Consider the following 27,336-nt stretch of genomic DNA (forward strand, 5'->3'; position numbering starts at 1 on the left):
CCACCACTTGATTGTCCGAGAAAACCCGGACATGTTGTCCCCGTAGTTTGGGAAGAAAAACTGACAGAGCATGGTTCACTGCGCAAAGTTCTTTTTGATTTGAGGATACCTGGTATTCTCAATCTGTCCAGACTCCCTGAGTGACACTGTTTCCCAGGTGAGCTCCCCACCCCGTGGGACTGGCATCCGTGGTAACTACTTGATGTACCTCTATCACCCATGGAACCCCCTTTGATAGATTGTTGGAATCTAGCCACCAGCCTAGGGAACGAATAGCGTCTGAACTTAGAGTCATGCGATCTTCCAGGCGTCCCCTTAGTGTAACCTGATTTCTCAGGACATCCCACTGGAGGTCTCTCGTGTGGATCTGAGCTCACTGTACTGCTGGGAGACAAGCAGAAAGGGACCCTCCTCTTAAGGTCATATGAGGATTTGAGCGAGCTCCAGACACAATGCTTAGTATTTTTTGTTTCTTCAGGTCTGGAAGACGACATTCCTGTGAAACCGAGTCCAGAGTTAGTCCCAGAAACTCTTGAACCATAGTCGGTTCTAGTTTTGACTTCTGGAGATTTAGGAGCCAACCTAACTCTGTTAGGGTTTTTATCACTCTGGTGCACTGTTGGCGACAATGTTGTGCTGTATCGCTGACAATCAGGAAGTCGTCTAGGTAAGGTATTATAATAACATCCTCCTCCCTTATATGGGCCATCATTTCTGCTACCACCTTGGTGAAAATACGGGGTGCTACTGAAATGCCAAACGGAAGGGCCTTGTACTGATATTCCTTCACTATTCCCTCCATGACTACTGCTAGTCTGAGGTATTTCTGTGAGTTTTTGTGGATGGGGACGTGATAGTACGCGTCGCTGAGATCCAACACTACCATGAAACAATTTGGAAACAGGTTTTTTATTGTAGATCTTATCGATTCCATTTTGAATGTTTGATTCTTTACATAGCTGTTTAATCTCCGGAGATTTATTATTGTGCGGAACGAACCGTCCGGCTTTGGGATCAGAAATAGTGGGGAGAAAAAACCTTTCCCTCTTTCCGTTAGAGGAACTTCCCGGATCACATCTTTGGAGATGAGTTTCGAGATTTCTAGTTCCAAGGCCTGTTGTTGCCGCCATGAAGGTTTCAATGGAGTGACCACATAGTGTTGGGGAGGAAGGGTGGTAAAGTTTAATTGAAGTCCCATTTTTATTAGGTTTAAAATCCATGTATTGGAAGAGATTTTTTCCCAGGCCGGAAGGTATTGAGACAGTCTCCCTCCCACCCTGCGGGAGGTGTCACTTAGGGGCTTTTTTATTTCTGGGGGAGTTGCCAAAGAGGAAGCCTCTGTCTCTATTTCTCCCCTCCTCCCACCTGTTCTGTTCTCTAGGGGGACGTCTGCGGAAAAATTTCCTGTTCCGAAAGGGCCGTCTAAGATATGGTGCGGCCAGGTTAGGGAATCCCTTCTTCTTATCCCCTGCTTTCTGTAAAATGTCATCTAGGGTTTCCCCAAACAGAAATTTTCCCTCACATGGGATTGAGCAAAGTTTTTGTTTCGTCTGTAGATCGCCTGGCCAATTTTTCAGCCACAGCGTTCTACGAGCTGCGTTGGACAGGGCTGCCGATTTTGAAGTCAGTTTTATAGAGTCCGCCAAAGAGTCAGCCAAGAAGGCTGCCGCCCCCCTAATCATGGGAATTGATTCAATTATTTTTTGTCGGGATACTCCATCCCTTAACTGTTTCTCCAGATTGTCTAACCAAATCATTAGAGATCTGGAAGTACATGCGGCCGCTATGGCGGGTCTTAAACATCCCCCTGCTGACTCCCAGGCCCCTTTTAGGAAGGTGTCGGCTCTCTTATCAAGGGGGTCTTTTAGCGTACCCATGTCCTCAAAGGGCAGAGCAAATTTCTTTGATGCCTTAGCGACTGCCACGTCCAGTTTAGGGGCTTTATCCCATGCTGTAGAGTCATCTTCCGCAAAAGGATATTTCCTTTTAAGGGAGGGTACGGATGAATTTTTCCTTTCTGGCTTCTCCCACTCCTTTTTAATCAGGGCCTGCACGTTTTCGTTAAGTGGGAAAACTCTGCGTTTTTTCTGGCCCAGGCCGCCAAACATAATGTCCTGTACTGTTTTGTCAGGACGTGGGTCTAGAACCCCCATAGTAGCTCTTACAGTCTTTACCAGGGCATCTATTTCATCTAATGGGAAGCAGTGGCGGCCTCCACTCTCAGAGTCTGAGGAGGAGGAGGAACCTTTCTTTTCTGACACATCCTCATCAGAACTAGAAGGATCAGAATGAGACAGGGGGACAGGTGTTCTCTCCTTAACCCCCTCCCCTTTAAGGGATTTGAATACTGTTTCTACCTCTGATCTTATTACTGAGCGTAATTCAGAGGCAAAACTGGGGGTTTCTTCACAGAGGACTTGACCTATGCAGGAACCGCATAGTTTTTTATCCCAGCTCTGTGACGGGTTCTCCACATAAGGGGCAGTCTCTATGTTTGGTTTTTTCCGTTTTTTTTCTTGCCTAAAAAACAAACGGAAAAGGGGACCCTAATTATTTAGTGAACTTTCACGAAGATCACTCACCCATCTTGCGCAGCTACAAGTACCGGTTCTGGAGGAGGAACGGGATCTTGAATGAGACCCGAAGTAGAAGGTGTCGGCTGGCTGGACATATTGGAGGCTTTACTCTGCGGCGTAGAATGGCTCCTGGAGCAGTTGCTTCGGGTGCCTGCAGAGGTCCTTCCGCCCGACTTGCGCTGGTGGTGACGCTGCTGTTGCTGCGGCGGTGGCTGTAAGGGCTGCGCCGGCTGGAGCTGCTGATCGCTATCCATAGTGGGACTGCATGCAGCGGCAGGCGCTCTCACAGCTGTGGTTTTTAAACAGCGCGCCGATCACCCATCCTCCAGGCTGCGTTGCAGGGAAGCGCAGGTCCCCAGTGCGCATGCGCGCTCGTCAGGACCCGGAAGTAGTCACATCCATATCCGGTGCGGCGGCCATCTTGGTGCTCTCATACACCAGGCCATCGCTCCGGATCAGGCCTCTCTGTAGAGGCACGCCGGGTCCCTAAGCCCCTACCCCAATCCGGGGAGGCAGCGGCGCTTCCCTCCGCTCGCTCTGCAGCCCCCTCGGACCCAGAAGCGGCGGCATCGGACACCGAGCCAGCGGTGACAGGGGCCTCCCCGACGTCAAACCTCCACTGGTCGGCCCTGGCTACAGGTACCGATCCTGAGGGTTCCCCTGTCAGGGACAGGAAACAAACTGAGGCAGGAGAGAGGTACCGCCCTTTTATCCTGTAGGTTTTTCCTGTCCCTGAAGGGCGGACTCCATCTCTCTGGTAGTGCTGTCATGGGCGACTGAGAAACAAACAACTTTGCAATTTTACTTTTGATTAAAAATCCTCTCCATTCTCAAGAACAGACCTTCACTACAATTGATGGCTAGTATCTTAGGCTGGGATTGCAGCCCTTACAAGCTCTTTGATATTATCTCTATAGCGCACTAATGTATGAGTTGTTTTTCTAATCTAAAACCTCAGTATTCAGGGCACTTTGCGGAAAATAAGTGGGTTTTGGATTGCAGTTTGGGCACTCGGTCTCTAAAAGGTTCACCATCACTGGTATGTAGTGTCTCCTCTTGTTTATTACATAGTATCCACTCTTGTTATGTATTGTGCTGTCCCTTATTACATAGTGTACTCTATTATGTATAGCGATGTCACTTATTACACAGTATCCACTCTTGTTATGTATAGTGCTGTCCGTTATTACATAGTGTCCTCTGTTGTTATGTATAGCACTGCCCTTTATTACATAGTATTCTCTATTGATATGTATAGTGCCGTCCCTTATTACATATTATCCCCTTTTCTTATGTACAGTGCTGTCCCTTATTACATAGTATTCCCTCTTATGTATTACGCTGTCCATTATTACATAGTGTCCTCTCTTGTTATGCATAGCGCTGTCCTTTATTTCATAGTATAATCTATTGTTATGTATAGCTCTGTGCATGTACGTAAGTGATAAAATTTGGAATGGCTCACTATGCTCTCTTCTCCTTTTGTGTGTTAATCACATGAACTATCACATGACCTCCCAAAACATCATGTGACGTGTCACGTGATACATCAGGTGCTGGAGAAGCCCACATGCTCTAAACAGCTTGGGGCCTTGACTACCATTAATCTGTCCTCTCTGGAGTGCTAATCTGGAGAAAAAGGGCCCTCCATGCTCAACATAGGTTCAGGTTCCATTTCCTTTACTGTTATCAGGCATTTATGGCTTACATTTTTGATATACAAAAACTGTTTCTGATGGTAATATCCCCTTACTACCGGGGAATATTAGGTAGGGTCTTGATTCCATTACTGACAATGACACATTATGCAGCATTTAGGCGCCTCAATTGTTTACATTTCTCCATCCAGCTGTACACCATACACTTTATAGCAGATGTACTGCGTATTGCAGCTTTGTCTCTTGAAATTGATAGGGTTGCTGAGAGTTGGATCTCCACTTTTCCGATACTCTGAGAATACTCTTGTGACACTGGAATTAACTTTAACTTTCTTCCCGTAAATACTAATATGAATTCTAACATAAATCAGAGGAAGGTTGTATGCTTCAGTGATCCACATATCTGGCATACAGACAATTACTGTTTAGTCAAAGTATTTGACATTATTATTTTATGCACTTAAGAATTATGCTTGAGGATCATTTAAGGCATATTTCTCAATATAAGTGCTTGCAGGTCAAGCCTTGTTAATCGCTACCCTGCAGGCTGTTATGTTCTCTGATCCTGATCTTGGATAGTTTTTGTGATTCAGCCTGACAACTCTAAGCTACCGTTTCCTCACTCTTCATAACTTGAGCCACATTTGAAAACTGTTCCTGGCCAGTTTTATGTTCATCTGTTTCACATCTGCTGTCATGTGAGTTGTCTTGATGATTAGTATGGTAGTTGGATTTTATTTCACCTGCCCTTTTTTTTCCCTTGGAATTACCATGCAGTCTATTTGACTGTGAAGTCAAATTTTCTGACATTTCCAGTGCACCACCCACCACAGGTTTCTGTTTTAATATATATATTAGTCATAACTACACACAACATTTTAATGTTTGTTTTTCAGGTTCTGTTCACAAAACCAATGGAGGCTTGACAGGGCCAATTGTTTCACAAAATGGGTCCCTGGGTAAAAGGTTAAAGTGGGGCTCTGAATGCTTTACATGAGCTGAGCTCATGCTGTTAAATGAGTTCGATTGACAAAATTCAAGTAGTTTGGCACAGGTTTACTGGCCTCTTTACACAGGCTTCCGAAGAATGATGGGCACAGAACGATCACTAGTAGATCAAACTGTCTACATACAGTTCCATGTTAGCAACATATATCCAGTTTACAGGGGGTGATGTGCTGCTGAAAACAGTAATTTTTGTTCCAGCTAAAAGAATCCAGTCACCCAATGAATGAGCATCATTTTGCTAGTTCATTAGGTGATTATTACCAACATGTTCGCACCTATGAACTCTTGTATGTGCAGTATTTATAAATGTTGGATGATACATACACAGTATGACACAAATATTGTATGATACACACAATGCATGCACACACATATGTATACACAGAACACATATACACATGTATACCCATAGCACATATACGCACACACATATATATACAGTATATATATATATATATATATATATATATATACACACTGAGCACATACATAAAGACACATGTATACACAGAGCACATACATATACATAACATATATGTATATATAGAGCACATGCATACACATCACATATACACAAAGCACATACATATAAAGACATGTATGCACAGAGCACATACATACAGAGGCATCCATACACAGACCACATAGATACAGACATGTATACATGGAGCACATACATTCAGACATATGTATACATAGAGCACATACATATAGTCACATGCATACCCAGAGCATATACATACAGACACATGTAAACAAAGAACACATACATGCATATACACAGACATCATAGCACATATATGTATACACAGAGCACATACATGCATAGACCATCATACAGAGTATATACATATAAACTCATGTATACACCGAGCACATACACACAGACACATGCATACACAGAGCACAGCACATAGTTACAGACATATGCATACGCAGAGCAAATACATACAGCGACATTCATACACAGAACACACTCGTACAGACACATACAAACACAGAGCACATACATACATACAAACATACACTCACCGGCCACTTTATTAGGTACACCATGCTAGTAACGGGTTGGACCCCCTTTTGCCTTCAGAACTGCCTCAATTCTTCGTGGCATAGATTCAACAAGGTGCTGGAAGCATTCCTCAGAGATTTTGGTCCATATTGACATGATGGCATCACACAGTTGCCGCAGATTTGTCGGCTGCACATCCCAAAGATGCTCCATACAAGGCAGGATGGATCCATGCTTTCATGTTGTTTACGCCAAATTCTGACCCTACCATCCGAATGTCGCAGCAGAAATCGAGACTCATCAGACCAAGCAACGTTTTTCCAATCTTCTACTGTCCAATTTCGATGAGCTTGTACAAATTGTAGCCTCAGTTTCCTGTTCTTAGCTGAAAGGAGTGGTACCCGGTGTGGTCTTCTGCTGCTGTAGCCCATCTGCCTCAAAGTTCGACGCACTGTGCGTTCAGAGATGCTCTTAGGCCTACCTTGGTTGTAACGGGTGGCGATTTGAGTCACTGTTGCCTTTCTATCAGCTCGAACCAGTCTGCCCATTCTCCTCTGACCTCTGGCATCAACAAGGCATTTCCGCCCACAGAACTGCCGCTCACTGGATTTTTTTTCTTTTTCGGACCATTCTCTGTAAACCCTAGAGATGGTTGTGCGTGAAAGTCCCAGTAGATCAGCAGTTTCTGAAATACTCAGACCAGCCCTTCTGGCACCAACAACCATGCCACGTTCAAAGGCACTCAAATCACCTTTCTTCCCCATACTGATGCTCGGTTTGAACTGCAGGAGATTGTCTTGACCATGTCTACATGCCTAAATGCACTGAGTTGCCGCCATGTGATTGGCTGATTAGAAATTAAGTGTTAACAAGAAGTTGGACAGGTGTACCTAATAAAGTGGCCGGTGAGTGTATATGCATATGCAGAACATACACATATGTGCATAGACATACAGTGGTGTGAAAAAGTATTTGCCCCTTCCTGATTTCCTATTATTTTGCATGATTGTCACATTTAAATGTTTCAGATCACCAAACAAATTTAAATATTAGACAAAGGTAACACAAGTAAACACAAAATGCAGTTTTTAAATGAAGGTCTTTATTATTAAAGGAAAAAGAACTCCAAACCTACAGGGCCCTATGTGAAAAAGTGATTGCCCCCCACTTAAAACATAAATTAATTGTGGTTTATCACATCTTTGGAAGTTGAGTTCAAATTCCCTAGCCACACCCAGGCCTGACTACTGCCACACCTGTTCTCAATCAAGAAATCACTTAAATAGGATCTGTCTGACAAAGTGAAGTAGACAAAAAAGATCCTCAAAAGCTAGATATCATGCCGTGACCCAAAGAAATTCTGTAACAAATGAGAAACAAAGTAATTGAGATCTATTAGTATGGAAAAGGTTATAAAGCCATTTCTAAAGCTTTGGGACTCCAGCGAACCACAGTGAGAGCCACTATCCACAAATGGCAAAAACATTGACCAGTGGTGAGCCTCCCAGGAGTGTCTGACCAACCAAAATTACCCCAAGATTGCAGTGATGACTCATCCAAGAGATCACAAAAGATCCCACAATAACATCCAAAGAACTGCAGGCCTCTCTTGTTTCAGTTAAGGTCAGTGTTCATGATTCCACCATAAGAAAAAGATTGGGCAAAAATTGCCTGCATGGCAGAGTTCCAAGATGAAAACCACTGCTGAACAATTACATCATAAAGGCTCGTCTCAGATTTGCCAGAAAACACCTTGATGTTCCCCAGGACTTTTGGGAGAATACTCTGTGGACAGACAAGACAAAAGTTGAACTTTTTAGAAGGTGTATGTCCCACTACATCTGGAGAATCATAGCATTTCATAAAAGGAACATCATACCAACAGTAACATTTGGTGGTGGTACCGTCATGGTCTTGGGCTGTTTTGCTGCTTCAGGTCTTGGAAGACTTGCTGTGGTAAATGGAACCATGAATTCTACTACCTACCAAAAATCCTGAAGGAAAATGTCTGGCCATTTGTTCGTAACCTCAAGCTGAAGCGCTGGGTTATGCAGCAGGACAATAAGCCAGAACACACCAGCAAGAGCACCACTGAGTGCCTTATTCATTTACATGCTGGGAGACATAAAAGTGTGTGTTGTATATGTGACAGGTCCTTCAGAGCTCAAGATATACATTTCATTGCTTATTGTCTGACACGTATATAGATTATACCTGGAACACATTAGCTGTGATATCAAATATGGTGGTGTCTTTGCCCATGTCAAGGTGTGCTCACTGCATTTTTATCTGTGTACATCTATTTTATTACTGCCTGTGTTGTATTTGTATATGAGTACAGTAAGCTCTTTTTATAATGTATGGAGTGGTGTTTTCTGCCATTGTACAGGAATTTCTAACAACTTGTGAGTAGATTACGTTTGAGCAGCGGAAAATGTAACACTAAGAATCAGCACATTAGGATATACCAACCATATCCTATGTGAGAATTAGATCTCGAATGTCCATTTTGAAGTCATCTGTAGGAAATTTATTCAATGCTTTTTGAACTCCAACTTGTTGGATTTACTTACTAGGCACTTTTTGTCCTACCAAATGTTCAATATTCTCACACAACTTGACAACTGACTTTTTCCTAAATATGTTTTGTATGATTTGTTTCAGTGCTTCAAGCTCTGCTTGGGAAGGCTCATTTCACTATAATATTGCAGTCTAATCAGGCTGCTGATCACCCGACAAACAATCCATCCGCTTGATCAATATTCTTGTTCATCGGGTGAAGTGATCTTTTGGACTGGATAAATGATAATTGATCTTGGCTGCACATCACCCTGTGTAAACTGGACTCTCCTTGCTGAGAACAATGGTGGCCTTTTCGCACAGAGTGGTCTATTACAGATCGTTCAATGCTCATCTGAAATCGAGGAAGCCTGTGTTAACAGGCGGTTAAGCGCAAATCGGCACACAACCAACTGATCGGTGGTCTTTTAGTTCCCAGATTGACCTGTGCAAATGGACCCTAAGTAATTGCTTTTTTGTGTTAGAAAAAAATAGCTGTAATCAGGCACTTACTTTCCAGAAAGTATGAGAAATGGAGTGATAGCCCTCCTTGTTTAATGTGTCTTACAAATGTTCTTCTCTCTGATTTCCACTCATTGTAGCTTTTACTATATATAATTTTTCCAATCATTCTTTCCAGCTATCCAATTTCTTTATTTTGTTTCTTAATATTTTTTTCTGGCCAGTATCAGATAAGTCTTTTCCTCGAAAAAAAATATATATGCATGTTCAGCTCACCTGGTTCGCAGCTCCATGAGTGACTGACTGATCCACAAATGGTGGTTGATCAAAAGATTCCGGATTAAAGTCGGGTAAACACAAAATTTGTTCCAAGAGACAAAGGGTAGATAGTCTGGCACTCAAATTCCAGAAACTATGAGAAACAGCTGTACTTTATTCAATCAGTATGTACTTTAAAAAATTCCTAACAATTAAAAGAAGGACATCCTGGCACAAAAAAACTAACACAAAAAACTAGTTATCTTTCAGGAACTATCTTTTGCATTGAAACTCTTCTTATGCTATGTTCACATGTTGCGTTTCTGCAGCTTTTTTTGCTGCGATTTTTTATGCATATTTTAAGATGCGTTTTCCAGTACCAGCAAAGTCTATGAGATTTCAGAAATCCCATTTTGAAATTTGGAAAGCTGCTGCGTTTTTACAGACTGCAGCATGTCACTTCTTTCAGCGCATTTGCAGCATTTTTTCATCCATAGGAAACAATGGATAAGTTGAAAAAAGCAGAAAAAAAACTCAGGTGCAAATACTTAAGGAAGTGAAAGTGTGCTTTTTTGGGGGCCACTAAACTTTATCAATATGCACAAGAGACAACAAAAGCGTTGCAAAGAAACGTAGTCAAAAATCAGCAAAACCTGCTTTTTGTAAGCAATTTATTTACTGCCAAGAGAGCATGTTTTGCCTGAGGAAAAAAATTAGGCAAAAACTCAACATGTGAACATAGCCTACAGACTCTATCACACTTGCGATGAAATCGGACAAATGCAATCGAATAAAAAAATCGGATTGAATTCAGACCAATGTTATTCTATGATTGTGCGTTCATCTGCGCTTTTTTTTCAACTCGTATCTGATCACAATTGGACTGGAAAAAAGTTGCAGCATGCAGCGGTTGTAATCTGAAATCGGATCCCATCTCGCAATAGAAGTCAGTGGGTGCGAGAAAAAAATCACACAGCGCTCGGACCATACGAATGCTGTCCAATATTTACACACCGATCTCATTTGAAAAGCCGGCAATTCATATGCCGCGTACAGTAAAATCACTGATAGGTTAGAATAGATTGAATAGATATATACACATATAGAATAGATTGAATAGATATATACACATAGAATACATAGATATATAGATGTCAGTGACACACACTCATATTTATATTACATAGATAGATACAAGAAAAGCTGGCAATTCATGTGCCGTGTACTGTAAAATCACAGCAGGAGCCGACAGGATAGAATAGATGGATTACATTCATTAAATACAAATAGAATAGGTAGATATATAGATGTCAGTGACACATATATATGTATATATATTACATAGATAGAAGAAAAGCTGGCAATTCATCTGCCGTGTAATGTAAAATCACTGCAGGAGCCGACGGGATAGAAGAGATGGATTACATGTAGTAAATACAAATACAGTGGATATATAGATGTCTGTGTCAAATACAATTGGTACAGTGTGTGTGCAGCTTACTGTACTACTGTACATGTATTTAATTAATAAAATATTATTTTTCCCCAAAAAATGACGTGGTCTCCCGCGCAATTTTTCGTAACCAGCAGAGGGAATGCTTACTGCTGGGGGCAGATGTTTATAGTCTGGGAAGGGGGTAATACCCATGGAGCTTCCCAGGCTATTAATATCAGCTCACAACTGTATACTTGGCCTTTACTGGCTATTAAAATGGGGGACTCCCCAAAAAAATGACGTGGGTTCCCCCTATAGTTAATAACCAGCAAAGGCTATGCAGACAGCTGCGGGCTGATATAAATAGCCATGGATACTGGCCCCTTCCTACAGTATACAACAGATGAATTGCCTGCTTTTCTTCTATCTATCTATGTAATATATATATATATATATATATATATATTTGTGTGTCACTGACATCTATATATCTATGTATTCTATGTGTCTATATCTATTCTATCTATTCTATTCTAACCTGTCACTCTGTGATTTACTATACGCGGCACATGAATTGCCGACTTTTATTCTATCTATTTATTTATCTATCTATCTATCTATCTATCTATCTATCTATCTATCTATCTATCTGTCTATCTATCTATAAATATATATGCTTTGAAGAATATTTCCTTTGAAAAAGATGTGTAAATGACATAGAGAATTTCTCTATTTAAAAGCTCATGTTAAAATCGCATTGCAATCGGATAGCAATCACACTGCATTCGGATGTAAATTGGATGTTAGGTGTGAAAAATCGGATTGTACTCGCATAAAAAACGCATGACACTTGAATTACACTTGCCGACTCTCCTGCATCAAAATCGGACCGATTTTAAAATCGCTAGTATGACTCCAGCCTTATACTCAAATATCCAAGCAAAGCCCAATTGTATTGCTTCCATAATGGGAACCTCTCTTTTTTTTGAATTGTGTGCAATTACACAGCAGAAATAACTGAATAGACTGATGAATAGTTTTGTGGGAAATTCAGTATAAAATGTAATTAATATATTTAAATGCCTTCTTAATAATTAATTTAAGATTACCTAACAGAATAAGCCATTAGAACAATAGAGTCGAGATTGTTGAGAATAAGTTATTATTTATAACATCATGCTTTTGGATTTTCAAGGGTCTGAGGGTGAATGACCTAGCCTATAGACCCCTGAAGACCATGCAAGTTGGTGAAACATGGTTTGATTGTTTATTTGTATATTAATAGAACTGAAGATAAGAAAATGTGTATTATATCTTATTATATAAATACTTTTTTTCCTACTGGACTGATCATTCGCTCTGAAAGAAAAAAAATTGTGAAATTTGTGAAAACAAATTTTCAGCTCCTTGAGTTAGACTTTAAATGGACTGCGTCAGGACAGGATGACCAATCAAACCAAGACAGCCCCAGCCAGCTTTTCCAAAGTGAGCAAACCTCAACCAGCAAATTCATGAAAATTTACACCATTTAGTAACGTGAATTATACCATAAATGTACTCCAGTTTCTGACTGGAGTACATCACTAGCAAAGGCGTGCGGTATTTGTAAGATCCACCTAATTTATTAAGTTACTGGGGCTAATTATTCAATGAGACACATCTTACTCCAGTAGTCCAAATAAAATGTCATTTTTAATGAATTGGATTCAAAATCTTACAAATATGTAGCTATCAGCAATTGCAATTTTAGCAGTTTTCTTGAATATGTTTTTCTCTATGGACATTCAGAAATTCATTTTAACACTGTTACCAAAGATAAATTACAATTATCACTTATAAATCACTATTTTGTTGTAGATGAAAAAAAAAATTGAGGCTTTTGGGCTATTAATGTAGGACAAACAAGTGCTGCCATGAAGTCACTTTATGCTAAAGTGCCTTGTGGGTGAAAATCACCTACCATATTTCTCAGCACTCTTCACAGAATTCCAATGTGTCATCAGGACAAGATCTGTGTGTCGGGAGCTTCATGAAATCAGTTTCCATGGTTGGACAGCAGCACACAAGCACCAAATCTAGCGGCCCACTGTTCACATAGAGGTCATAAACACATGGTTTGGTGAGATTGTTGTGAAGGAACCGAAGTGACTGTACAGAACTTTGATCTGTGACCCTCAAACAAAATTGAAATGTAAATTTTGAGTCAGACCATCTCATCCAACATCAGTGGTGAACCTCACAAATGCTCTTTTGGCTAATTGGGCTCATTTTCTCAAAGACACACTCCATAATCTTTGAGTAAAGCCTCCTGAGAAGAATGGATGCTGCTATGGCCACCATAAGAGAGCCAGAATCTATAATAATGACTGACTTGGAGTGAGATGCTCAATCAGGTCATATAGGTGTGATGATCAGGTGCCCTGATACTTTTGTCCATATAGTGTATTTGGTGTCATTTTTCATGTATTTCAGAAGTAATTAAAATGATCAAATGTATAGGGATGAAAATATACTGGTTATGTTTGGGTGCCATATTATAGACATATCTGCATCACAAGAACAATGGAGTGACGCAGGTGAATTTTAAGAGGATCATAATATAATTTTTATGGTAAAAAATAAGTAATTTTTGTGTTTATTGCTCTCTAAAAAAACTAATCACCACACAATTTCCTTGATGATGTGTTCAGTGTGTATATTCATTACTTGATATGCGTTCTACTTTAGTAAATATAAATGTCTCTGTTCTGGAATTGTTAGGTTCAAGCCAGGGAGACTATTGTCAAAGCACTTGAAGAGTATGACCTTGGCAAAACTGAAAAGTGTGTTCGGATTAATTCTGTGTCCAGTGGCCTGGCAGAAGAAGATCTGGTAGCCATCCTACAGTCCAAAGTCTTGCCTTCCTGTGTCATGCTGCCTAAGGTTGAATCTTCTGAAGAAGTGAAATGGGTGAGTCTTTTAAGCATTCCTACAAAGCACACAATGGGCCTGGAATTCAATTTGTTTCCTCTTTTTATGTGACGCCTGGCTTAATTTCAAACTCTAATCCAACAAAAGGTAAAAATTCAATGCCAAAATGGTAGTGCAAACTGAACCACATCTCTTATTTTCTCACCTTTGTTAGGCCTTTCCAATTAAATTGTAATAACTGTAATTTTTAATAGTTATAAAATAGTAAATCTCTTTTTTTCTTTAATCCTTTACATTTGCAGTCGGGAGAGAATAAATGTCAGAGGTGCAGGAGCTGCATCTGTGCTATCAGCTGCAGGACTATAATATACAGGCAAGCATACCTCTGGCTAGCATACAACTGGGATCAGAGATGACTCTGATCATCAACATTTTGTCACAGATGGAGTAAGCTGGTCTGTGACCTATCGGGCATAATGCATTGCAATACAGCAATATTACAGTGTATTAATGAAGCAATAAAACTATTTACAGTTCAAATATCTAATTGGAGGAATAGAAAAAGTTCAATAAATGTTAAAGTAGAAAAAATTCTAAAGACGATAAAAACCTTTTTCATTTTTCAAAACGTTTAACCCCTTCGTGACCTTGGGATTTTCCATTTTTCCGTGTTCGTTTTTCTCTCCCCTCCTTCCCAGAGCCATAACTTTTTTATTTTTCCGTCAATATGGCTATGTGAGGGCTTATTTTTTGTGGGCCGAGTTGTACTTTTGAACGATATCATTGGTTTTACCATGTCGTGTACTAGAAAATTGGAAAAAAATTCCAAGTGCGGTGAAATTGCAAAAAAAGTGCAATCCCATGCGTGGTTTTTGTTTGGCTTTTTTGCTAGCTTCACTAAATGCTAAAACTGACCTGCCATTATAATTCTCCAGGTCATTACGAGTTCATAGATACCAAACATGTCTAGGTTATTTTTTTATCTAAGTGGTGAAAAAAAATTCCAAACTTTGCTAAAAAAAGAAAAAAAAATGGCGCCATTTTCCGATACCCGTAGCGTCTCCATTTTTCATGATCTGGGGTCGGGTGAGAGCTTATTTGTTGCGTGCCGAGCTGACGTTTTTAGTGATACCATTTTGGTGCAGATGCATTCTTTTGATCGCCCGTTATTGCATTTTAATGCAAAGTCGCAGCGACCAAAAAACGTAATTTTGGCGTTTCGAATTTTTTTCTCGCTACGCCGTATAGCGATCATGGTAATCTTTTTTATTGATAGATCGGGCGATTCTGAACGCGGCGATACCAAATATGTGTATATTTGATTTTATTTTATTGTTTTATTTTGAATGGGGCGAAAGGGGGTGATTTAAACTTTTATATTTTTTTTATTTATTTCATATTTTTTAAACATTTTTTTTTTACTTTTGTAATGCTTCAATAGCCTCCATGGGAGGCTAGAAGCTGGCATAGCCTGATCGGCTCTGCTACATAGCAGCGATCATCAGATCGCTCCTATGTAGCTGAATTGCAGGCTTGCTATGAGCGCCGACCACAGGGTGGCGCTCACAGCAAGCCAGCATCAGTAACCATAGAGGACGCAAGGACCTCTATGGTTACTATCCTGACGCATCGCTGACCCCTGATCATGTGACAGGGTCGGCGATGCGCTCATTTCCGGCCGCGCAGCTGGAAGCGGTAGTTAAATGCCGCTGTCAGTGTTTGACAGCGGCATTTAACTAGTTAATAGCGGCAGGTGGATCGCGATTCCACTCGATGCTATTGCGCGCACATGTCAGCTGCTCAAAACAGCTGACATGTCGCGGCTTTGATGTGGGCTCACCGCCGGAGCCCACATCAAAGCAGGAGATCTGACCTCGGACGTACTATCCCGTCCGAGGTCAGAAAGGGGTTAATGTTAAAATATATGTATCCGAAACAAATGAAGAAAACAGAAGTGGCACTCACCCTGATGCTGCTGTGCAATGATGTCCTTTATTCAGAATAAAAAGGTACAAACATAATGTGGAGAGGCGGCTGGTAAAGGACGACGGCCGTTTCGCGCCGGTGCGCTTCCACGGGACCTGGACCGAAACGGCCGTCGTCCTCTTGCCTCCTCTTGCACCCTCTCCTTTACCAGCCGCCTCTCCACATTCTGTTTTCTTCATTTATTTCGGATCTATATCTTCACCACCTATACGCTGCTGAATACTCAGTGCCAAAGAGGTTTTCTACAGAATCCTATATTCCTTGGTTCCATTGTTTGAAAGTCCGGATTTCAATGTTTTAATACTGGATGATCTGTTGTAAAGCTGCCACCTAGTGCCGTTCTGCCTTCATATATTTTTGGTTAAAATATATGTTATGTTTGGTATTACAGCAACCAACAACAATGCAGAGAAAATGAATAAAAGTTAATACGTTTTATGTACTTCTGCAGTGCTAATAAAGCTAAGTTGATTATATATATACTAGATGGTGGCCCGATTCTAATGCATCGGGTATTCTAGAATATGTATGTATGTATGTATATAGCAACCACATAGTATATAGCACAGGCCACATAGTATATAGGAGCTATGTAGTATATAGGAGACAAATACTACGTGGCCTGTTCTATATACTATGTGGCTGCTATATACGTACATACATATTGTAGAATACCCGATGCGTTAATACAGGCCACGCAGTATATAACAGTGACCACACAGTATATAACACAGCCCAAACAGTATATAACACAGCCCAGGTACTATATAACACAGCCCACGCAGTATATAGCAGCCATGCAGTATATAACACAGGCGACGTAGTATATAATACAGGGCATGCAGTATATAACACAGGGCACATAGTATATAGCGCAGCCCACACAGTATATCACACAGCCCACACAGTATATAACACTGCCCATGTAGTATATAGCAGCCACGCGGTATATAACACAGCCCACGTAGTATATAGCAGTGTGGGCACCATATCCCTGTTAAAAGAAATAATTAAAATAAAAAATAGTTATATACTCACCCGCCGGGATCCAGCGAAACTCTGGCGATGCGCGCGCGGCTGCCGCCATCTTCCGTTCCCAGGATGCATTGCGAAATTACCCAGATGACTTAGCGGTCTCGCAAGACCGCTAAGTCTTCTGGGTAATTTTGCAATGCATCTCTGGGAACGGAAGATGGCGGCAGGCGCGAGCGCATCGTCGGACGACGGAAGGTGAGAATAGCAGGTTTTTTGTTTTTTTATTATTTTTAACATTACATCTTTTTACTATTGATGCTGCATAGGCAACATCAATAGTAAAAAGTTGGGGACACACAGGCTTAATAGCAGCGGTAACGGAGTGCGTTACCCGTGGCATAACGCGGTCCGTTACCGTTGGCATTAACCCTGTGTGAGTGGTGACCGGACGGGTGTATAAAGCGGGCTCCGGGCACTGACTGCAGGGGAGTAGGGAGGGACTAATCGGACTGTGCCCATCGCTGATTGGTCGCGGCAGCCATGACAGGCAGCTGGCGAGACCAATCAGCGACGTGGGATTTCCGTGACGGAAGTTGCAGACAGAAAGACGGAAGTACCCCTTAGACAATTATATACACTGTGTTCCAAATTATTATGCAAATAATATTTACTCATATTTTCTCTAAATTACCTATCTGAATTGCAGTCATTGTTATTTTCCAGTCATCTACTATTCTAGTATAATTGCAATGTTTTGGAACAAATTGCCTATGAAAACAGAATCTTTTAAAAAAAATAAACACTCAAAATGCATGTTCCAAATTATTATGCACAGCAGAGTTTTCAACCTTTTTTTTTTATTTTGAACAAAAAAAACGGTCAATTGTGAAGTTATAAGCATTATCAGCTTACTACAAAATGAAATCAAACAGTTTTCAAGTGAAAACTTTATTCTAGGTGATGTTACATTTGCACATAGGACCCCTTGTTTGAAAGAAGCTTCTGAACTCTCTCGTTCATTGAATTGTCAGTTTTTGGATGGTTTCTGCTTCAATTGTTTTGCATGTGGAAAGAATACCCTCCCAGAGCTGTTGTTAGATGTGAACTGCCTCCCGCCATCATAGACACTACTTTTGATGATGGTCCAGAGGTTCTCAATGGGGTTGAGGTCAGGGGAAGATGGTGGCCACACCATAAGTTTGTCCTCTTTTATGCCCATAGCAGCCAGAGATGCAGATGTGTTTTTTGCAGCATGAGACGGTGCATTATCATGCATGAAAATGATCTTGCTGCGGAAAGCACGGTTCTTCCTCTTGAACCATGGCAGGAAGTGTTGTTTTAGAAACTCCACATAGATTATGGAGTTCATCTTTACCCCTTCAGGGATCATAAAGGGGCCGACAATCTCTCTCCCCATGATTCCAGCCCAAAGCATTACTCCACCTCCTCCTTGTTGGCGCCTTAGCCGTGTTTTCATGGGGTGTCCATCAACCAGCCATCCTCCACTCCATCCATCTGGACCATCGAGCGTTGCACGGCACTCATCGGTGAACAAAACAGTTTGGAAGTCAGTCTTCATGTATCGTTTGGCCCACTGGAGCCGTTTCTGCTTGTGTGCAGTGGATAGAGGTGGTCGACAGGATGGCTTACGCACAGCTGCAAACCTCTGAAGGACCCTGCATCTTGTTGTTCTGGGGACGTTGGAGGCACCAGCAGCTTCAAAAACTTGTCTGCTGCTATGACAAGGCATTTTTGCAGCTGCTCTTTTAACCTTACGCAATTGCCTATTGGAAAGAGTCCTCAATTTTTCCTTATCAGCACGCACACTTGTGGGAATTTAATAGGAAACTACTAATGTTCCTTCAATAAGATCTACCACTGATAGAAAAGCTGGGACACTCCCATACACATTAGGTGATTGGCCAGTTCCAATCAACAGGTTTGAACAACATTCATCCATTGTTACTTTCCCTTGTTGAGACCATGATAATTACCTCTTAGGGGATTAACCTTACAAACCATCTTAATGTGGGTTTTCCATACACAGGGTAAACTTTCGGCAAGCAGTGCTTAATATAAACATTGACTGATAGGTTTAGGCAATGCTGGCTGGTTTGAGAGGTCATTACGTGACCACCAATATGCAATTTGTGTAATTGAGGTCACGTACCAACTCATCTGCTTCTCTCAATGTTTTATCGAGAGAAAGAATGAAAGCTAGTCAGTGTTTTATTCAGAGAAGCGGATGAGAAGTTAATCGAAATGTGACCATAATTAATCCAATCACATACTTGTGGTCAAGTAACAACTGCTCAAACCATCTAGCAGACCCAAATCTGAATCCTAGTGGTGTGTGTATTCCACTTCCGACTGTGATAAACCTCTAAACCAAAACCAATGTGTCCCTCGGTGTTGACCGACTGCATGTGGCACCTTAGCTATTGTCGGATGTACTTACTTTCATTCACTGACTGCACCAGGGATGTCACTGCATAGCAGAACCGTGTTACTGACTGCTAGCACTAGGGTAGAACCATATCATTGATGATTGATTTCAGGTTGTGGTACCAAAAATTACTGTGGAATGTTTTACACTACTGTGAGCATTATAGACATACGACTGGACTAGACATTCAATGGCTAAATATCACTCAGCTGCTATCATAGCAGATTTCCTTATTTACAGTAGTCATGACCCCAAATATTGATGTATGCACTGTAGTATAATAATCACATAGTGCAGTCAGCTCAGTATCAATGACCATAAAAAAGGAAGAAAAGGAATAAGGTCAATTCTCAGGGCACCTTAGAGAACAAACAGGAAGCGTTTAACTAGTGTTTTTAATTAGCACAGATATTATTTCCTGAGCTGCTCTCTATTTCTTCTTTTTTTTAATTGCTGACAGGTGTGTTTGTGTTTCATGACTGTGTTTTCAGCCAATAAAATCCTGGAAATGTTAAGTGGCACGTCAAATATCTTTACCGGGCCTGTAAATAAGCTAATTGTATAAAAAGCATGATAGAAAAGTGAATTAATTGCAGCATGACCATTTATGATGCTATGTAAGGCATTTAGCGCACTCTTGAATAACCAAGATACATCGTTACACATTTGACCTTACAGTTGTATTACAGGGTAGTCATTGGGACTATGCTGACAAGCTGATGGCCTCATCCAAAATAATAAGTAACTCCTATTAGAAAATACAGATACCATCATTTGTGAAACGTTGTCCATAATGATTCAAAAAGTTATAAGCGGCATGGACCAAAGAATATCTAGATTCTGCAATACTGCCGTATTATAAATAACAGGTGTAAAAAGGTATAAGTAGATCGACTTGTATTATTTATTCAATATCCTGAATGGTTCCTTCATCAAACAGAATCATTTTTTTGAACGAGACGACTTAGGACAGTGTAAAGTTAGTGATAGTTACCAATGGCATTCTATTATGTTCACCTTGTCCATCCTGTCCGTGCAAGTCTTCAGCCAATATCATTACTCTGGACATTTCCAGGCGCCTTACAGAGAAATCGCAACAAAAAAAAGGAATTTCCCAGTAATATTATTCATTAAAGAGTCCTTCAGAATCATTAAGGCTACATTCCCAAGATGAGGTTTTAGTGAGTTTTTCTGCCCCTTTTCATTGTGTTTTTGAGTGTGTGTGTTTTTTACATGCGTTTTTGGCGCTGTGTTTTGTTTCTTGTTCTGTTATGCTTTAAATAAAGCTGTTTTGTTTTTGATACGTCCTGGTATTTGGCTGTGACAAAACATTTGTCATACAATCATATGCGGATTACTTGCTTTTGGGTGCATACTAAAAAAACACATGCGTTTTTTACCTACAGATTTTCCACATCTAATGCAGTTCTATGGGGAAATTCCACACATAAAACTCAGCGTACCCTCAAGAGAAAATAACATGTTGTGGATTTGATTCACGTACCGCAGCTTAGTTTACGCTGAGTAAAAAATAGCACAGGGGGCAGGAGATTTCTATAAATCCCATACACTTTGCTGGAACTCAAGCTGTAAAAATACCCAACTTCAGAAACGCACCAAAAACTCATCGTGGGCACACAATCTAAAACGTCGTGCACACGTTCAGTATTTGATCCGTTTTTTACCTCAATATTTGTAAGTGAAAACAAGGAGTGGGTGAAAAATACAGAAGAGGCGACATGTTTCTATTATACTTTCTCTCTGATTGTTCCACTCCTGCTTTTGACTTACAAATACTGAGGTAATGGATGTGAATACTTTTCTGCCCAATGATGACAGAAGTATTCTAGGAGTGATACTGAGGTAAAAAATTCACCAAACAGTCAACGTGGCCTTAAAAATATTTTTTTGTATCTGCTATTAGTAACCTAAATATGATGAGGCTTTTGAATTTTGAAGGTCTCCACAGGGAGCAGATGGCACGTCTTGGTCTTCACACTCCTGTGGAGCTCCGGATGTGTCTCTGTGCTATACTTCTGTAGGGCTGGTAAGACATGCCACCAGCACTTCCGGGCACTGAAGACAAGGGGTAAAATGGTGGCCTCTCCAGCACTGGAGTTTCCAGGTAATTAATTATTTTTATTTTATTGTAATTTATTTTCTACAATATGGTTTGGAAGAATACAGGTTTGCATTTAGATTTTGTTACCACTCCAGATTTTTTTTTCTTACTAAAATGAATACAAGGTTTCTACTAGAAATTAAATTATTTCCCAAACCGTTGGCAAAGTGTAAAATATTATGATTCTAAGATAGTTAGACTATATTACTGTGTATTGTCATTGTTTCAGTATATATCTTGTTACATTTATAGTTCATCATTTTTCTATTGAAAATGTAAAAAACTCTTTTGTGTTGTATTAATCCGCGGCCATTACTACGGGGTCTATCAGCAAATAGTACCTTGCACATTATATGCTTCTGCTTATAGTGTGAACGCTTGTGAGATAAGAAGTAGGTTGTTAGGCAGGATGATGTAATAGTCACCTAGTGTGAAAGATGAATGGGTAATGACTCTGCCGAAATTGCAGGAAAAAATGTGACATTTTTCTCAAAAAAACAATTACCAATATTTAATCACAAGATAATAATGTAAAATTCTGTCTTTGACAATGTCATCATATAGCTTGTAATATCCCTGTTGTGAAATGATACATTAATAAGTGCTGTGTGGTGATTATACGTCTTTGTATTTCGACATAAAAAGCCTGACTTGTAATGGAACACTGTAACGTAAAAACGAGCGCAGTTTGACCTACATCGAGTCTGTTTTACTTAGCGATCACAAAGTTTTATTCTTATATTAATAAAGTCAAAATTATACAAAAAAATCTGACTGCTGATGATCAAAGTGATCTTAAAATATCATTTACGTAGAAATTCTGTGCAAATTAGTTTATATTTATCAGATGTATTTTATGGAAAACTGCATTTTCACATTTATTAGAAGAAACACTTTATGACACAGCCTATTATGATTATTATTATTTTTCTTTGCAATCCTTTCATTTTACAGCTTTTTCAGTCATTCTACAAACTAAACATCTTTTCACTCATTAATACCAAGAATCCATTCACTACATAAAGAGTTCATCTCCATTTATATGTTTGTCCCTGAGAACATATCTAGGATTTTGTCTTATTTCTCTCGCAGCATTTACTACATTGTCATCTTTAACCTACTGCAATGCACACATAATAGTCATCAGTATAACAGACTCCTGCTTATTGGACACTTGACGCTATACTTTTTTTTTTTCGCCTTTGTCATAGTTGATATGGAGATATTACAACCTATGGCGTTACTTACTAACTGCAGAACTCCCAGACTATATCGCTTAGATTTTTCACCTTGACAGAATTTTATCTTGGTTGCTCCTGTTCCTGTTCTCCTGCCGCCTCTCTCGGTCAGTGTGTCTTTCCATGGTTCTCCTTTTGTTGTAGTTAAGGGTTTAGAAATTAATTTAACATTTCTAAAAAAAAAAAAAAAAAAAAAAAATCAGCCACCCCCTTTTTTTTTAGCTTTACCCTCACTTTTCTCTTGGCAGACAAACATGTCCTCCTTCTTTCTCAGTGATGATTTTAGTGAAGAAAATTTTTAAAAAAATCAGCATTTGGGCGCCTGCCTCCTCCTCTCCACGCTCTCGCCTTTCTCTTTCCGCCACTCTTTTCAATGAAAAGCCTTTCATCTAAAGACTGTGTTACACATTTTAACACCTTTTTTTAACTAATTCTTTTTTTATTGAAGTGAAGAGATTTTTTTTTCTGCTAGTACACCAGACATCCTTTTTTTTAAATTCTTTCTCATTTTTATTTATGCAAAGCATAAAACCTGGAAGCTGATGCACAACTGAAAGATGGGCTTACTTGTTTTCTTTTGTGCTACAATCCCTTGCTTTGCTTTTGTCCTAAGTATGGGTACTTGTTTGACTGGCATGGCTTATTGGAGAATAACAAGCGTAACTCGGCCTCTTTTGTCATGGGACAATTCTCCCACAAATCCCGAACAGTGGGCATTCTTCCTCACACACTATTGGGTGTGCACTGGAATTGAAAGAAGTGCTGAGGGCTGCTACTTCATCCCCTCCCCAATCTCTTTGTTTTTTTTTTTTCTTCCCTCGCCCCCCTCCCCAACACCTCCTCACTTTGCTTGGCCGGAAACATTTAATTGTCCCTTTTTTTTTGCAGAGAAAAGAAAATATATTAATTGAAAGTTGCCTCAGAGCTCACCTTTTAAGTTTTCTCACTAAGTAAATATTATGTGACAGGAAAGCAGGAGTTAAATCACTTGTAAGGTAGAAAGATTTGGGTGGAAAGGCTAATGTAACATTTTAGATGTTCCCTCCTGTAAACCGCTCTTGTATTTCCAGGTGGTATGATAATGTATGTTGTACAGGCTTAAAAACAGCAGGGAGGAGCCCATTTTGTTCTTTCTGAGGCCTTCTACCATGAAACAAAACTGTAAAGCATCAAAACAACATGTGCTACATTTATCGTTTTTTGTTTTCTTTTTTAGGTTTATGTCCTAGGTAACAAAATTCACTGATTTAACGCAAATGTCTCTTTTTGCAGTTTTCACTAATATTCGTTCTTTGTGACGTGCTTATGTTATGTGACATTTTTCAGCACATATTCATTCGATTTATATTTCAATGAATACAGTGTTTTATGTATTAATATATATAGGGGTTTGGTTTATTTAACATATGTTATTTAAGGGGATGGTCATACTTTACATTCCTTAAAAATTTGATATTTAGATGTAGTGAAGGAGGGGAGGGTTCAAGTGATTGGGGTGGGGGACAGGGGGCTGTGGGTAGAAGCTAAAAGGGGAAGAACTAACACCTCTAATCCAGCTTCTGGTAAATAGGCTGCCAGCTTTTAGAATGAGTTTCCTTTCTATTAGTCAGAATATTATGCTAAGCCTTAAGCATTAGTTTTTTATGTTGCCATAGCAGCCCTGTTCCTGCAGGGTTGTGACCTGTGATGATTACAGTACAAAGCTTATAGGGTCTTGAAACCCCCTTTGAAGATGAAAAGTCTTTGATGGTTTATATTTATGCAAATCTCTTAGATATGATTTACCCAACTGAGATTGAATAGAGAGATGATTAAAATTCCCAGTTCCTTTGATATCCATCAATGACAGAATATTTCTTAAAAAAAAAAATGAATTGGACAAACCTGTCATTTTGGCTTGTGTTTTTTTCCCATTTAAATAGCATTATGTTACCTGTGAGATATTTTATTATCTTCCACAAGTTGTGAAACGCGTGTAACTGACATATATTCTGTTTACTTGTTTCTTTATTAGACTTTGTTACTGACAAAGCCAAAGTGGCACCAAGGCTGTTTAATGTTCTTAGATGATATCACTTAGAATTTGGACTAACCCCTTCTTTACAGCTTAATGCTTCCTCTGACATCTGTCCTCTTCAAAGTCTGTAACTTCTTTCATAAGCCCTTTATAGGTATGTAAAAAGATCAAATGGGGGAAAGTACAACTACTTTGTTAAATATGATAGACTGGGTCACTGTCTCCGTGTCACGGATGAGCAAGCGGAACACATTAAACTACAAGGATATGCATTCTGCGCCATCATTCATGTTTTCTATTAGTTTGCTACTTTGCATTTAAGCACGTCCATAACCTTAGACTATATGCACGTCACATAAGTATTTCGTAAGCACTCAATAAAAAAAAGCCTGCAACATAACTATGCTTATTGAATTTTTCAACACTTGTTTAACTTTGTACATTTAGATTTTTTCATATGTATTTCTAGTATATGTGTTTTTTGAATTTTGGGATAAATGACTGATTATATTGCTTTATTTATGGATTTGTTTTGATTTTAGTTTGCCGAAAAATTCCTACACCACTTGAAAAACAGGAAATTAGCTCAGCCAATAAACTTGGTAGCATTTGTGGAAACTGCGATAGGTCTCCTTAACTTTAAGGTAAGAAGAGATTTATGAATACTTACCCATGTTGCAATAAGACACCCAATGCATTTTTACTGTATTCACTTGTTCACAGTCAAGAAAAATAGACAAATATGCTTATACGTGTGTGTGTGTGTGTGTGTGTGTGTGTGTGTGTATATATATATATATATATATATATATATATATATATATATATATATACTGTGAGCACAACCCCCACCTGTGGACGTCGGGCACTCAGACCATCCTCATGGAGTCAGTTTCTAACCATTTGTGCAGACACATGCACATTTGAGGCCAGCTTAAGGTAATTTTGCAGGGCTCTGGCAGTGCTCCTCCTGTTCCTCCTTGCACAAATGCTGAGGTAGCGGTCCTGCTGCTGGGTTGTTGCCCTCTTACAGCCCCTCCACATCTCCTGGTGTATTGGCCTGTCTCCTGGTAGCGCCTCCAGCCTCTGGACACTACGCTGACGGACACAGCAAACCTTCTTGCCACAGCTCGCATTGATGTGCCATCCTGGATGAGCTGCACTACCTGAGCCACTTGTGTGGGTTGTAGAGTCTGTCCCATGCTACCACAAGTGTAAAAGCACAACCAACATTCAAAAGTGACCAAAACATCAACCAGAAAGCATTGGTACTGAGATGTGGTCTGTGGTCCCCACCTGCAGAACCACTCCTTTACTGAGTGTGTCTTGATAATGGCCAATAATTTCCATATGTTGTCTATTCCATTTGCACAACAGCATGTGAAATTGATTTTTAAACAGTGTTGCTTCCTAAGTGGACAGTTTGAGTTCACAGAAGTTTACTTAGAGTTATATTCTGTTGTTTAAGTGTTCCCTTTATTTTTTTGAGCAGTGTGTGTGTGTGTATATATATATATATATATATATATGTATATATACAGTGCCTTTGCGAAAGCATTCGGACCCTTGGAACTTTTCAACCTATTCCCACATGGGAAAAGGTTGAAAAGTTCCAGAGGGCCGAATTATTTCGCTAACCACTGTGTGTGTGTGTGTGTGTGTGTGTATGTGTATATATATATATATATATATATATATATATATATATATATATATATTTCTCATAAAATTAGAATGTTACCAAAAAGTTAATTTATTTCAGTTCTTCAATGCAAATTGATATTCCATGAGCTTAAGAACAGGCGAGTTTGCTGGCCAATAAAGCACAGTGATACTGTTGTTTTTAAACCAGGTATTGGTACTTTTGGCAGTGTGGACAGGTGCTACATCCTGCTGGAGAATGAAATTTCCATCTATAAAAAGCTTGCTCTAAAATTTCCTGGTAGACGGCTGTGTCGACATTGGTCTTGATAAAACACAGTGGACCTACACCAGCAAATGACATGGCTCCCCAAACCATCACTGATTGTGGAAACTTCACACTAGGCCTCAAGCAGCTTGGATGGTGTGCCTCTCCAGTCTTGCTCCAGACTCTGGGATCTTGATTTCCAAATGAAATGCAAACTTTACTTTCATCTGAAAACAACACCTTGGGCCACTGAACAATAGTCCAGTTCTTTTTCTTTGCAGAGACATACAGTATGAGGGCTAGTTTTTTGAAGACAAGATGTAGTTTTGAATAACACCATTCATAACGCTCTATAAAGTAAGGGAAAATGACCAAAAATGTTGGTGAAATGGTGAAAAAATGCAATTTTTTCCATGAAGTTTTTAGTTTTACACCATTCCCTATGCATTGCAAATAACCTGGAAACATGATTCTCCTGGTCAGTACCATTACTGACATACCAAACATATATGTTTTTTTAAAACTGTTTTAATGGCTTAAAAAAATTCAGAATTTGGGATTAAAAAATTTGGTATGTGTTAGCATTTTCCAAGGCCTGTAACTGTTTTATAGGATAATCAATCGAGCTGTGTAAGGGATTGTTTTTTTGCCTGGTGAGCTAGTGTTTTTATTTATACAATTTTCAGAAACCTACTATGCTTTGATCACTTCTTATTGCATTTTCAGTGTTTTTGCAGTGACGGGAAAAACACAATTGGAATGTTT

The 27,336-nt window shown here is 39.7% G+C and overlaps 1 protein-coding gene across 1 annotated transcript in view; it reads left to right on the plus strand.

The window, feature by feature from the left end:
• Positions 1–27,336, plus strand: part of CLYBL (citramalyl-CoA lyase) — a 581,768-nt gene that overhangs the window by 427,101 nt on the left and 127,331 nt on the right. The window contains 2 exon segments of the mRNA XM_077297069.1: positions 13,729–13,917; positions 25,205–25,306. Coding sequence (XP_077153184.1) covers positions 13,729–13,917; positions 25,205–25,306 — 291 coding nt within the window.

This window comes from Ranitomeya variabilis, chromosome 3 (assembly GCF_051348905.1).
Source record: "Ranitomeya variabilis isolate aRanVar5 chromosome 3, aRanVar5.hap1, whole genome shotgun sequence".
Lineage (NCBI taxonomy): Eukaryota > Metazoa > Chordata > Amphibia > Anura > Dendrobatidae > Ranitomeya > Ranitomeya variabilis.